The sequence below is a fragment of the Lynx canadensis genome, chromosome D4, assembly GCF_007474595.2.
Source record: "Lynx canadensis isolate LIC74 chromosome D4, mLynCan4.pri.v2, whole genome shotgun sequence".
NCBI lineage: Eukaryota > Metazoa > Chordata > Mammalia > Carnivora > Felidae > Lynx > Lynx canadensis.
Window position 1 is genome coordinate 19,723,707 of NC_044315.2, and position 14,700 is coordinate 19,738,406.

Here is a 14,700-nt window from a genome sequence, read left to right on the forward strand (position 1 = left end):
TCCAGAATTCAAAGAAATGTCTTTCTTGTGGGGAAGGGGGGCCTCCCTGTTTCAGAACACCATGCGGGTCTCCACGGGAGTTCTTTTGAGAAGGATGCGTCTGTGGAAAAGTTTGAGCAGCGCTGGCCTGGCGCCCGGCTTGGCTTGGGCTGCAGACTGACTCTGGGCCTCTCCCTAGGCTAGCACTGACTCCCTAGTGGTTTCGCATTGCCGTTAATATCTCCTCACGTTTCTAAACCCACAGCTTGTCAGCACCGGTGCAACCTGAGAGCGAATGCCAGGTTCGTACTCGCTCTTTTCACAAAAGGAAATGGAGAATCAGCAACTTGAAAGGACTTGCCTGGGGGAGGGGGGGCGGGGATCCAGGTTTCCCAGGCCAGTTCTCCTCCTCGAGTGCTTGGCCGCTCCATCCTTTCATTCTGCAGGAACTCCTGGTCCATCTACCCATGCAAGGAATCTCATTCCCCCTCCCCCCGCACTCCCCCTCCCGTCCGTCCATCCTTCACCCTGTAGTTCCATTCTTGAGAGCCCTGCCTCTCCAATGCGGCATCCGGGGCTGGTGGGGGGCGCTTAGAAAAGTTTCGTGAATTAGTAACCGCTGGTTCTGAAGCATGCATCAGAGCCCAGACCAGGGGCGGGTGAAGAAGTGGTTGGATTGGGGAAGGAGTTGCTCCACGTCTCCCAGTGCGACCAAGAGAGAGGGGCTGCGGTTGGAGGGCGGAAACGGTCCGGATCCAGGCCGCAGAAGCACGAACCCACGTTGGCAGGGGCAGCCCTTTCCCGCCGCCCACGATCCTAGGGCGGGCACTCTGCCGAGCTGGGCGGCTGGTGCAATCTCCCGCGCGCCTTGCACTGATCAGAAAGAGAGCAGCTGAGACAGTAGACGAGAGGAGGAGCAACTGCTCCTGGGCCTTGGCTGAGGCGCATGACCAATGGGGATGCGAGCCCCGTAGCGCGAACCAATTAGCGCAGGGCCTGCGACAGCGCGGGCCAATGGGGGCGCCGACTGGGCGCTGGGAGGAGGCAGAAGGTCTGAGCCAGCAGTAGACTTGCGCTGCCCACGCGGTCAGTTCTCTCGTTTATCCCTCGCCTCCTGCGCTGCCGCATCATGAGCGCCCGGAGGCAGGTGGTCAACTTCGGGCCCGGGCCTGCCAAGCTGCCGCGCTCGGTAAGTCCCCACGAGCGCGAGCCGAGAGTGCGGTGCGGGCGGGAGCGCGCGCGGTTGGCAGTGTATCTCTGAGGCGGGGCGCTCGGATCCCCTCTCCCGACTCGGAGTCTTCCGAGCGTTCTGCAACAGAGTGCATGCCCAGTTCAGGATCCCTCGCAAGTGGGCTTCTGGAAGAATGCATCTGGGGGAAAGGAAACTCGGCGACTTGCTTCTACAGCTGCCCCTGGCGCCGACTGCCCTGGGCGCGGCGTGCACGACTCGGCTCGCCCGTGCGGCGCACCTGCAGACTCCGGTGCTGTGCCTTCTCCTGGGCTGGCCCCGGGGCGCGGCGGGAAGGCAAGAGCTCTCATCTCTGCGTTCGCCTTGCCCGGCTGGCATTGAGAGCCAGGCAGTGCCGAGTGGATCTGTGAATGGATACTTTGAATGAATGGTGAATGAGGATCGCGTTAACTGGAGGGGATGGCAAACTGGAGTCCCGCGCATGACCCCTCCTCGTAAGGAGTGTTTGGATTAGCCGGCACTTGGGAACGTTGCTTTTCAGAAATGTAAATCTGAAAGCCTTCAGTCCACCCTTTCCTTGTTCCCCTAGAGAAGCTGCCCCCCCCCCCCCCCCGCCACCTTTATTTCAGCTCTGTCCACGCGTAGATTTTTTTTTTTTTTTTAACTGGCTTGTTTCCTAAAAGCATTCGAGTATTCAAATTCTGTTAGGCTTTGGGCTGCTTGCCCAGTTAGCTTCACTTTGTTTTGGAGGAAATGGGATGATTGAATTCTCCCTGGGGCCACAACCAGACTTTTCAAGTCCAAGTGGAACTGACTCCCTGCCTTCCTAGGCACCAAGCCAGCTTCCAGCTCCTCCCCCAACACCCATTCCTCCTTTCCCCATCACCCCCCCCCACTCCCCAGTTGTGAAGAAGGCCGTTTGTGATTTGCCTTGATTGACAGACTGCTATCGCTGCTGTTATATTTTTATTTTTCTAACCAGAATGACTGATAATATGTTGTTGCAACATGAGGCATAGCCAAGTGCTTTACAATTATCTATTGTTGAACAGAGTAGAAATCTCCCCGGGATAGAGCCTCCTCTGTGTTGTACGAACAGAGAATCTTACAATTTTAGAAGGGAAAGGATTTCTTGCATTTCTAGGGGCAGGGCTCGCGGTAGCTGAGAGAACAGGGTTTGTTTTTTCTCACCTATTACAGTCGGTTTTAGGCGAGATTCCTTCCCTGTCAGAGCTGTGCAAACGTTTCTTGTACCTGCCTCACCTTTGTCCCTTCTCTGTTTTGGAATCTTCTATTTGTTCCTTGTGCAATTTCTTTCTTTCTTTTTTTTTTTTTTTTTTTTAAAGTAATCTCTCCCCACCCCCAGGGGCTCGAACTCAGGCCCCCTGAGATCAAGAGTCCCATGCTCTACCCATTGAGCCAGCCAGGCACCCCTCCTTGTGCAGTTTCTTTATGCATTTTTTAAAATGGCAGTTGTGATCATCAGTAACGTAATTATTGTTTTCCTGGGAAGATTTTTGCCCTCAGATGCCCTCTCTGGGTGGGGGAGGGGGTGGGTGGAAGGAAGTGGCAGATGTTGCTTTTTATGTGTTTTGATTTGATTGAATTGTTAGGATTAGAGAAGGTTTTCAAACTTTACTGTTGACTGTGACCACAATGGAAAATATATTTTACAAAATGATGAAATACATGCATATAATTATAATGAAAGCCTTATATTAAGGTCTTATGAAATATTTGGCCTAAATAACTACAACATACATAGTTTTGTATTCTATTCCACTCTAGTCTGTTCTATTTCATTTAAAAAATTAGTTGTGAGGAGCACCTGGGTGGCTCAGTCCTTTAAGTGTCTGACTCTTGATAGCCGCTTAGGGTCATGATCTCACGGTTCGTGGGTTCAAGCCTGTGTTGGGCTCTGTGCTGACAGCACAGAGTCTGCTTGGGATTCTCTCTCTCCCTTTCTCTTTGGCCTTCCCCCGCTCGCTGTCTCTCTCTCAAAATAAATAAATAAACTTTAAAAAAGTTAGTTGTGACCCACAAAAGCGATTGTACTCTGCAGCTAAAGAAACTCCACTGGGGTAGAGGGGCATGATTTTGGGGTAGAAGTCTTTTAAAACTCTTTGTAATGATTTGGGTTATAACCTCATTTAAGGGGATACTGTCTGTAAGAGAAATCCAGTCTTTTTTTGTAGTTTGTCCAAGATTTTATTTAAATTCAGGTTAGTTAACATTTAGTGTAGTATTAGTTTCAGGAGTAGAATTTAGTGATTCATCATTTACATATAACACCCAGTGCTCATCACAAGTGCCCTCCTTAATGCCCCTCACCCATTTAGCCTATCCCCCCACCCAGCTCCCCTCCAGCAACCCTCAGTTTGTTCTCCATATTTAAGAGTCTCTTATGGTTTGCCTCCCTCTCTGTTTTTATCTTGTTTTATTTTTATTTCTCTTCTCCGGTGTTCATCTGTTTTGTGAGAAATCCAGTCTTAAACAGGAGTTCAAAGATGGATTCACTAAAGTTTATTTGTTCAGCCAGTGCTAATAAGCATCCGGTAGTTTACAGAATAATGACAAATCCTTTTTTCTAATGCTAGCTTTTATGATTTCTTTCTTTTCTTTTTTGAAAGTAATCTCTATACCCAAAGTGGGGCTTGAACTCACGACCTGAAAATCAAGAGTGTCATGCTTGCTGACCAAGCTGCCAGGTGTCCCAACAATGACAAATTCTTGACACCCGCTCCCCCCACACCCCGCCCTTGCCAAAGGAAACTTTTGTTTAATTCTTTATTGTTAAAATGTTGTTTTTTTCAGGGGCATCAGGGTGGCTCAGTCCGTTGAGCATCGGACTCATGATTTCAGCTCAGGTCATCATTTCACGTTGGTGGGATGGAGCCTGGCATCAGACTCCGCGCTGAATGTGGAGACTGCTTAAGATTCTGTCTCCTGCTGCCCCTCACTCCTGCTTGTGTGCGTGCGCACTCTCTCTCAAAAAGTTTTTTTTTTTTAGACAAATTACACTCCAGTTTAGATTGTTTTATGACCATCCTGTTTTAGCCTCTGTCTTTCGAGGAAACCTCTGATGGCAGGATGCCTCTACAGAGGGCTTATCTCACCTGTTTAATGTATGTTTTCAGGGCATTTTTCCCCTTTCTTTGTACTTCATGACAGTTTGCACATACACAAAGGTAGAGAGGGAATAATACAGTGAAATCCATGGACCCATCTCTGAGGATTTTGAATTCTGTGGACGTTTTGCCAGTCTTGCTTGTTTCAGTACTCCCTCCTCCAGCACGCTCTTACTCCCCACAGGCTCGGGGATGATTTTAAAGCCAATTCCAGGGGCGCCTGCGTGGTTCAGTCAGTAGAGCGTCTGACTTCAGCTCAGGTCGTGATCTCATGGTTCTTGGTTGGATCCGAGCCCCATGTCAGGCTCCGTGCTGACAGCTCAGAGCCTGCAGCCTGCTTTGGATTCTGTGTCTCCCTGTCTGTCTCTCTGCCCATACCCTTTGCTTGTGCTCTGTATCTCTCTCTCTCTCAAAAATAAATAAACATTAAAAGATAAAATAAAAAAAAATAATAAAGCCAATTCCAGGAACGCCTGGGTGGCTCAGGCAGTAGAATGTCTGACTTCGGCTCAGGTCATGATTTCATGGTACTAGGCTCCAAGCCCTATATCGGGCTCTGTGCTGACAGCTCAGAGCCTGGAGCCTGCTTCGGATTCTGTGTCTCCTTGTCTCTCTGCCCCCACCATTTGCTTGCTCTCTGTAGCTCTCTCTCTCTCTCTCTCTCAAAAATAATTAAACATTAAAAAAAATTAATAAACAATAAAGCCAATTCCAGATATCATGTCATTTCACACTTTAACATTCATCTCTGATAGGATTTTATCTTCCTTCTTTAAGAAAAATAAATAAAGGATTGGTGTTTTTTTGTTTTTGTTTTTTTTCAGTGTGTAGTTACTTGCATTTTACTTACTTTGGAGGAACAAAACATCAATGGGGCTCCCCCCAAGCCAGCTGTGTTTTGTAAGGTTTGGTGAGCCATGCCCCATTTCCTGACTCTTTGGGATTGGTGGTAAATTGGGTCTCCCCCGCCCAGTTGTCCCTGTAAGGTAGAATGTGGTTAAGGGACTGCAGTAATCTTAGGAGAGGGGTCAAAGGGCTGGCCAGGTGCATAGCCCTCAGAGCCTTGGCTGATATTACTCATCTGCGCATCGGGGATAGGAATATCCCCCTCATGGCTCTGTCGGTATGTCATTACCTCCCTTGACCATTAATCTTTCACAACAGGTGTTTCTTTCTTTTTTTTTTTTTTTAAAATGTTCATTTATTTTGAGAGAGAGCACGTGCTCCTAAGCAGGCTTCTCGGAGCCCAACAGGGGTCTGGATCTCAGGAACCGGTGAGATTAGGACCTGAGCCCAAATCAAGAGTCCAGCGCTTAACCAACAGCCACCCAGGAGCCCCTTCATTCACAGCAGGCTCTTGCTAATTCCCGCACACCCACCCTGTTCCATTTGAGCACCTTAGACTAAAAAGATGGAAAATTGAGTTATCAGTTTATTTATTTATTTATTTTTTCAACGTTTATTTATTTTTGGGACAGAGAGAGACAGAGCATGAACGGGGGAGGGGCAGAGAGAGAGGGAGACACAGAATCGGAAACAGGCTCCAGGCTCCGAGCCATCAGCCCAGAGCCCGACGCGGGGCTCGAACTCACGGACCGCGAGATCGTGACCTGGCTGAAGTCGGACGCTTAACCGACTGCGCCACCCAGGCGCCCCTTGAGTTATCAGTTTAATTTCAGCCTCACCGACTTTTTTTGTTTTTCCTTGAACCCAGAACTTTATGCATTTTGTTATATTTCTGCTTTCAGAGTGAACAATGTGATAGTGGAGGGGATATTTTCTAGCACGTCCGTTTTTTCCCAGAGGTCTTATCTTGACAGCTAAGGGTTGTCATCAGAAAAATTCTTTATTTGAACTTTATTTTTTGAATACAGGTGAATTTTTATACCTAAATAAATTCATGCTTTTGGAAAAGCTGTATTTTTTTTTTAGAGTTTATTTTTATTTATTTTGAGAGAGAGAGTATAGAGAGCGAGTGGGAGAGGGGCAGAGAGGAAGAGAGAATCCCAAGCAGGCTCCGTGCCATTAGTGTGGAACCCGATGCAGGGCTCGATCTCATGAACCATGAGATCTTGAGCTGAGAGTCTGACCCACAACTGATTGAGCCACCCAGGTGCCCCAGAAAAGCTGTATTTTAACATCAATCGCATTACATAATTTCACACTTAACTTGTGTGTAAATTGCATTAGTAGGGCTCTGTGTGGTGGATGGGAGGAAGGGGATTGGCCGTGGGCACGACAGAAGCTTCCGGACCTCATAGACCCTGTGGGTGGACTCCCTCTCTTTGATGTCCAGAGGGTGTCCTCTGCACAGAATATCCAAATCATTTTATTTTCTCTTGTTTTTTCCTAGGTATTGTTAGAGATACAAAAGGAATTATTAGACTACAAAGGAATTGGGATTAGTGTTCTTGGTAAGATTTACTTTTTGACTCTGAATATCCAGGTTCCAAAGGAAACTGATTAAAATGCATCAAGCCTCGAATTTTTTCCCCTCGGTCTTCCTTTAGGCCTTTATAGATCTATTTTTAAGTTTTAGTAATTTTGGTCGCATGATTGATGGAAGCAGTTTTGAAATCAGTACCCATGCTGGTGAGGGGTTCTCGCCTCTCCGCTTACCCTTTCATGGTTGGTTTTTGCTGTTCATACCATCGGAGATCACATGCCTCACCATGCTCTGAACCTTTATAGTATTGCCTCACATTCATTGTACAGCCTGGGCTATACTTACAAATGAACTCAGTAAATGTTTAAAGGTCTACAAGCCTTTGCTCAAGATCTTGCGCGTTAATAATTTCATTAAGTTTCTCTTACATTATTGAGGAAGAGAACCTTGGAATTTAAAAATTTCCTCTTGAAAATTTAATGTCCTTTTTCTTGTTAGGTAATTCCAAAGGCCACATAGTATTAAGAGATCATAGGGTTAACTGCATGCTTGTTGCTATTAAATTTTGTTCCTGTGGGTTTGGGACGAATACGTGGGTTTCTGTGAAATGAGAGCTGCAGTGCGGAAATTTGTGCTGCTGTTCTTGGGCCTTTGCTGCTGCCTGTGCTGCTGTTTGTAGCCTTTGTGCACGGGTTCGTGTTTGTGAGAAATCGCAGGGACGGAAGGATGAATTAGTAATGGCTCATTTAATGAGCATGCGACTTGAAAAATCATTCCGCTGTGGCTGTAAGGCTCAAATGTTTGCAATTGGAAAATCAGTTTGGATTTTTTCCCCTAAACTAAGTGAGCCTTGGCCCACAATTTGCAAAATCACTGCAATTTCCCGTTATTATTTTATTTGCAAATTGTGCACTTGCTTCTAAAGTTCCTTCTGTTCATTTGGTTTTGAACTGGAACTGCGTTTTCTTGTTTTTCTTTCCTTCCACAGAAATGAGCCACAGGTCATCAGATTTTGCCAAGATTATTAACAACACAGAGAATCTTGTGCGGGAATTGTTGTAAGTTCAAAATTTTAAAGACCAAATTCGTTACTTTTGTTCGATAATCCACATACCTGGGTGTCTGTTATAGTATTTACTCTGCTGTGTGTTAAGAATATTTCATAATTAAAAATAATCTTTTAAAGATTCTCCCAAAGTCACTAAATTAGTACATCATGCTTTTTTTGTTTGTTTGCTCTCCTGTGTTTGTGTGTTTTTATTTTATGTGGTGTTTCCAAAGATTTGGAATCTTTATATCTAAGAAAGATTTTTCAGGCTTAATAGGGATTTAGATAACAAAGAAATGGTCATCTTGGTTAGTTTACTGGCTCTTAAAAATGTGGGTCTCAGACCACCTGTCAGAATCACCTGGCTGCGGGGAGGTATTAAAAAATTTAAGTGCAGGGCCCCTCTCTAGCCCAGCTGAATCAGAATCTCTGTAGAAACTTCATCTTTTGCAAACTTTTTGGGTAATTTTAAGAGTTCTTCACTCCAGGAACTTCTCAGGTGGTCCCTCTTAGCTTATCTGTACCATTCTCCTTACCCAGAGGAAACCTTACTTGTAAATAGATTGCTGTTTAAATGAGAGATTTATATATTATCTATACATATTCACATAAACGTTATGAATATGGTAATCTTGGGTGGGGGGGGGGGATCCACATTTTCGTTCTGCTCATAGAACTGGTGCATGTTCATGGTAGAAAGTTTAGGGGAAAACCTGAATATCACAAATTAAACTAGAATTTAAACTACTGGATAGTTAAACTATGGATAGAATTAAACTATCCATAACCCTATCAGTCAGAGGTAATTATTATTAACATTTTAGGGTTCATGTTTGCATTATTTCGTTAACAAGATTGGAATTATATGGACTACTTCCTTTTAAATTGCCTTGATGAAACGCTTCAAGATGGGGCAGGCTTGGGGACACTTTTGTGAGGAGCCCCTAGAAGCCCAGTGCAATGCGAGTGGTCAGAACCAGTAATTGTTCGCGTGACTTCACTCACCGGGTCTGCCTGCTGGGTCCTGTGTCCTGTCCACAGCATAATCCTGTGCTTCATGGAACCTTGGCCCCAGAAGATGTGGGCTGTGAGCCTCCTGGGACTGGACTCTCAGTTCAGTTTATGGGCCTGTCCTTTATTCTAACCAAGTGCCTACCTTGTACCCCTGTCTGCTCTGTCTCTATCTGCTGTCCTTCCATCCAGGTGTTGGCCTTCTTATCTGTCTGGCATCTGAATAACATAGACCTGGAACCCTCTCAGCTGCTGAGAACCTCTTGTTTAGAACCTCTCAATGAGACCTGGCAGTAGGCACTGGATGATCACAGGCAGACATAGTTCAGGACCAGATATTTGCACAGCACCAATTCCCCAGGACCCTCTCGGGTTGCCCTGCCCTTTGGTTCTTACCTTGGTGCTGGACCTGTCTGTAGCCATCTGCCTTCCATATACCTGTTTCTAAGCTCTGACCTTACTCAAAGGTTTGGGTCCAGTTTCCATGGTCTAGTCCCTCTGGAGCTGGGCTTCTCTTACTGCCTAGAGCCATTCCAACCATCATCTTCATTTTCTATGTTGGAGTCCAGAAATTTCCCTGTTAGTCTTGTTTTTTTTTTTTAATGTTTATTTATTTTTGAGTGAGAGACAGAGTGTGAGGTGGGCTGAGGAAGGGGCAGAGACAGAGGGGAAAACACAGAACTCAAAGTGGGCTCCAGGCTCTGCACCGTCAGCACAGAGCCCAACGCAGGGCTCGAACTCACAAACTTTGAGATCATGACCTGAGCTGAAGTCGCACGCTTAACCAAATGAGCCACCCAGGTGCCCCCCTGTTAGTCTTGATGTATGTCCGTATGTGATTACATGCTTAGGCCTAAAACGTTATCTACGATCCTTATCACCGTCCACATGGTTCATAGCATGGACCAGCACATATCTATTTTTAGGACTTCTGGTTGTAAGTGACAGATGCCCAGCTCTTAGCTTAAGTGAAAGAGGGGGTGTGTTACCGTGTGTAACCGTAAAGTGAAGGAGTGATTTAGGTGATGTTCAGGAAGGTCTTTATCTTCATCTTTTGGCTCTGCTTTTTTAGGTGTTGGCTTCACCAGGTGGCCACCAGGGGTTGTAGGATTAGCCGGTTTATCCTTTCCCTTAGTAGAAAGCGTTCCCCTTTTCCTGAAGTTTGAGCAAAGGTCTCAGAACCAAACCCCACTGGCCAGCTCGGGTCATGAGCTCTTCTGCTGGAGCGAGGGTTGGCCTCCCTTGAACCATGTAGTCTGAGAGTGGTAGGAAGATGACCAGCAGGGTGTTACTGACTTCCCTCCAAACATTCCCCATAGGCTTCCACACAGAGCCCGATAATGGTTGTCCAAGGAGGGAATAGATAAGTGACTGGATTGGGGAAGGCAAAGCCGCGGCGGGGGGGACTTTACCATATTTCTTGTAGTATATCCACCCAGGGTAAAGTGCTGGTAGAGAGCATCACTCATTCTTGCGCCCTGTGTGTCTCTGTTTACCATCACATGTACTTCTGCCCAGAGCCGTTCCAGACAACTACAAGGTGATTTTTGTGCAAGGAGGTGGGTCTGGCCAGTTCAGTGCTGTCCCCTTAAACCTGATTGGCCTGAAAGCAGGAAGGTGTGCCGACTATGTGGTGACAGGATCTTGGTCAGCTAAGGCCGCCGAAGAAGCCAAGAAGTTTGGAACCGTGAATATCGTCCACCCCAAACTTGGAAGTTACACGAGTAAGTGCTGGGATCTGAGTTCAACAGTGATAATGAAATGCTGACAAATGCTGATGGGTGGGTAGTCCCTCCTTAGATATCAGGTTACCCCCGCCAAGGGCAACCAGCAGTTTTTAATTCCTTCTTCTGGTCAATAGTTGGTTTGGTACCATTCAGACTAGATGGTTGTACTTGTTAAGATTGTTCACTGGCTGCTACAGAAAGAGTATTCATAGATTCTCTCACCTGAAAACCTAGAGGCCGATTGGCTTCAGGAATGGCTTGATCAAGGGCTCCAACAAGTGCCTGCAGGTCCTGGTGTCTCCCCTTGTCTCCTCTGTGGTGGCTCCACAGTCAGAAAAGCTGTATTCCCTTTTAGAAGATGCTCCTGACCTTCTGTTCTCCCAAGTTTCGGTGCCTTTGCTCAAGCATTTCCAGTTAGAGTCTGACGTCTCCTGTGTTCCATTCCCAATCAGTCATGTGACTGCAAGTGGAATTGGCCACACTGGAGCTACATGGGCTGAGCTGGGGAGGCTGGGGCCCCACGAAGAAACTCAGTGGACATATAGGATAGATGGATGCTGGGTAATGAGAAAAAACTCGACAAATACCCACCACACCATTCTTGAAGATGAGTTACCCCCAATAACTGTCAAAGGGGTGGGATTCATAATCTTTTTAGGTTGTTGATGGGGATTATAATGCAAGATGGATAGGGTGGTTTCACTTGGGAGGGCTTTGGGATGAGCCTTTTGCTGCTAGGGGAAGTGTGTCAGTCCCATGTACACAAGGAAGGCAGAATGAAAGTCCAGAGTCTCCACCTTTTCTTCTGTGGTAGAAATTCCAGATCCAAGCACCTGGAAGCTGAGCCCCGATGCCTCCTATGTATATTACTGCGCCAATGAGACTGTGCACGGAGTGGAGTTTGACTTTATCCCAGACGTCGAGGGAGCAGTGCTGGTTTGTGACATGTCCTCAAACTTCCTATCCAAGCCAGTGGATGTTTCCAAGGTAGAGTGTAAAAGAGCCTGGCGGGGGCACCCCAGTGTCTCGGATTCCGTGAGAGCATTTTAACATACGTACCAGGACACGGAAAGGCCCAGAGCATCTTGGGCCAGCAGAGACCCCGAAGCCAGGGCAGCTCACAGCGATGGGCTGACAGTTGCTTATTTCCTGTGGGTTGTCCGAATGCTTACGTCTTGATGTTACCCTGTGTCAATGATTGCTTCACAGGGTCACACTGGAGTCCTCGGGGAGTTTATCTGCCTTCGAGGGTCCCTCTTAGGAAGTGTTTGGGCCAACGCAGTGGGAGTAGCTTGCTGTCTTCCAGGGAAAATGCAGATTATCCAAGCTCAGGGGATGTGTGAAGGAGCTGCACCTGGCCGTGAGCCCATCTCAACTCCCAGAGCATCAACAGGGCATATAGCCTTTCCTAGTGGCACACCAGGGTGGACGGGGGAGCACAGCACTCAGCTGAATGCAACCAGCGGGTGCAAAAAGTAAACCATTTACTTTTTTTTTTTAATGTTTATTTATTTTTGAGAGAAAGAGGGAGACAGACAGAGTGCGAGCCAGGGAGGCGCAGAGAGAGAGATACACACAGAATCCGAAGCAGGCTCACTAGGCTCTGAACTGTCAGTACAGAGCTCAACACGGATCTTGAAGTCAAAAACCGCGAGATCACGACCTGAGCCGAAGTCAGATGCTCAATCGACTGAGCCACCTAGGCGCCCTGCATTTCCTTTTTTTTTTTTTTTTTTTTAATGCTTATTTTATTTTTGAGAGGGAGAGAGACAGAACGTGAACAGGGGAGAGCGGAGAGAGAGACGGAGACACAGAATCTGAAGCAGGCTCCAGGCTTTGAGCTGTTAGCACAGAGCCCAATGGGGGCTCGAACCCACGAACCATGAAATCATGACCTGAGCCAAAGTTGGAAGCTCAGCCGATTGAGCCACCCGGGCGCCCCCTTTAAAGCATTTAAAAACAAACTCACTAAATGGTAGCCTGCCTTTAAAAAAAAAAAATTACGGTAAAATATACATAACATAAAATTTACCACCTTAACCATTTCTGAGTATATAGTTCACTGGCATTAAGTACATTCACACTGTTGTGCAAATAGCATCACCATCTGTCTCTAGAACTTTTTGTCTTCCCAAGCTGGAACTCTGCTCAGTCGTCCCCCAGGCCCTGGTAGCCACCACCCTCTGTGAATTGGACTCTTCCGGGTCCCTCATAGAAGGGGATTCAGGCAATATTTGTTATTTTGTGTCAAGTTCATTTCACTTAAAATGTCCTCGGGGGTCATGCACGCGGTAGCAGGGGTCGCACCTTCATTCCTTTTTAAGGCTGAATAATCTTCCGTTGTGCGGTTATACCACATTCTGTGAATAATCCACTTTTTATGACCAGTTGCCGTGCATTGGCAATTCTAAACAGTGTCAACTATAAAGTACTCCCTATCAGGCCCGGCTGTCTTCCCTCCTTATCCTTGGGATGGCGTTTGATATTTATAAAGTGTTCAAAGCGTTCATGGGAGGATGTGGGAGAGGATTCTGGATCTTACGTGACAAAATTTTCTGAAGTTCCTTTAAACATCTGTTGCCTAAACTTTCTTCTCTGTCAGGCAGCTTGTCTATTATTTCTCAACATCTTCCGATTGTCCTTTTATACAAACATGAATGCATTCAAAACTGTGTTTCTTTTGGTTACCAAGAACAGCCCCATTTTTTTATACTTTTTTAAAAAAGGTTTATTTATTTATTTATTTATTTGAGAGAGACAGAGGCAGTGTGAGTGGGGAAGGAAAGGGAGAGACTCCCAAGCGAGAGCCTGACGGGGAGGTTGAACTCATGGGACTGTGAGATCATGCCCCAAGGGTTGGGACACTCAACTGACTGAGCCACCCAGGCCCATTTTAAATATTGGTTTGGGTGTAGAAAGGGCGTATATACAGTGATAGGAATATGTATAAGGTCTTTGTAGTGATTGGTTCGGGCTGGCCCCTTGCTGGTGAGTGGGACCAGGGACATGTGTAACCTGCAGGCTTCTGAACTCTCCCAGGCAGAGATGCCTTTAGAGAATAGAATGCACTTTGAGCAAGATTAGGATAGAATCACTTCCTCATACTTTAGAAAGACATTGGGAAATTTGAATACAGTTATGAAAAATGACCAAGTGTATCTAAAACAGCATGCCTTCTCTTTTTCAGTTTGGTGTCATTTTTGCGGGTGCCCAGAAGAACGTAGGCTCTGCCGGGGTCACGGTGGTGATCGTCCGTGATGACCTGCTGGGGTTCGCCCTCAGGGAGTGCCCGTCAGTCCTGGACTACAAAGTGCAGGCTGGAAACGGCTCCCTGTACAACACGCCTCCGTGCTTCAGGTTAGCTCCGGGGCATGGCTCGGGGGCCTCGGGGACTGACGGAGGAGGTCTCACTCTTTCCCATCAAAGCGGAGGGAGGTAGCTTTCTGAAGTAGAGCACGTTTTCATTAGCCAGTGACCTAATGGCTCAGACATCCTATCAGGATTCTTTGCCCAGCTCACCTCTCTGTTATCCCCTGTGCACTGTTAGATCAGTTTTCCTTGCCCTTTTTAGGTCTTGATAGCCTTAGGAGTTTACCATTAACCCAAAAGCTCTCTGCAAATGAGTGGCAGGTGTGCATCTCAAACATGAAGCTTTGGAAGCTTCCATGAAACTTTGGAAAAGGACTTTCAAAGGCCAGGCCTCCCCGGCTTTCTTTTCTTTCCCTGCTGGGCCTGCACAAAGCTGGCCACCAGGCAGCGAACATACTGGCTTGGGCTTTTCACCCAGTCTGTGCTTGTCCGGTACGCCTGGCTTCCTATTAGCCAAGTGAGAAAAGTGTATTAAAGCACATTCAGGGACAGCGAGGCTCCCCTGCCCCATGGTCTTTTAACGCCAAGCCTCAGGTATTTTGTGAAAATCTTGTGACACCTAAGATTTAACAGTTGCCTGGGAGATTTTTACTACTTACTAGCTGTGTGATCTTGGGCAAGTCACTTAACCTGTCTGTGTAGCAGGTTCCTCCAGGAGTAATAATAGTACCCTGTTGATAGTGCTGTGAGGATTGATTGATTGATTGACTGACTTACATATAAAACGCATTTGGTGGTTGGCACATGGTAATTTATAAATGTTAGCTGCTGTATTATTACTGTTTCTCTTGTTGCTAGTTCCCAGAGCTTTAGCAGGGGAGGGAAAAGCCAGAATTTATGGATTACCTTTCAGGCCATGTATG

General features: G+C 46.6%; 1 protein-coding gene across 1 annotated transcript in view; it reads left to right on the top strand.

Annotated features, from left to right (window-relative positions):
• Nucleotides 1–1,022: 1,022 nt before the first annotated feature.
• PSAT1 (phosphoserine aminotransferase 1) overlaps nt 1,023–14,700 on the top strand; it is a 33,294-nt gene continuing 19,616 nt past the window's right edge. Inside the window, exons 1-6 of the mRNA XM_030293919.2 lie at nt 1,023–1,168; nt 6,650–6,710; nt 7,671–7,740; nt 10,260–10,465; nt 11,283–11,455; nt 13,656–13,825. Of these exons, the coding sequence (XP_030149779.1) occupies nt 1,109–1,168; nt 6,650–6,710; nt 7,671–7,740; nt 10,260–10,465; nt 11,283–11,455; nt 13,656–13,825 (740 nt within the window). The 5' untranslated portion in view covers nt 1,023–1,108. The remainder of the gene's footprint in view (nt 1,169–6,649; nt 6,711–7,670; nt 7,741–10,259; nt 10,466–11,282; nt 11,456–13,655; nt 13,826–14,700) is intronic.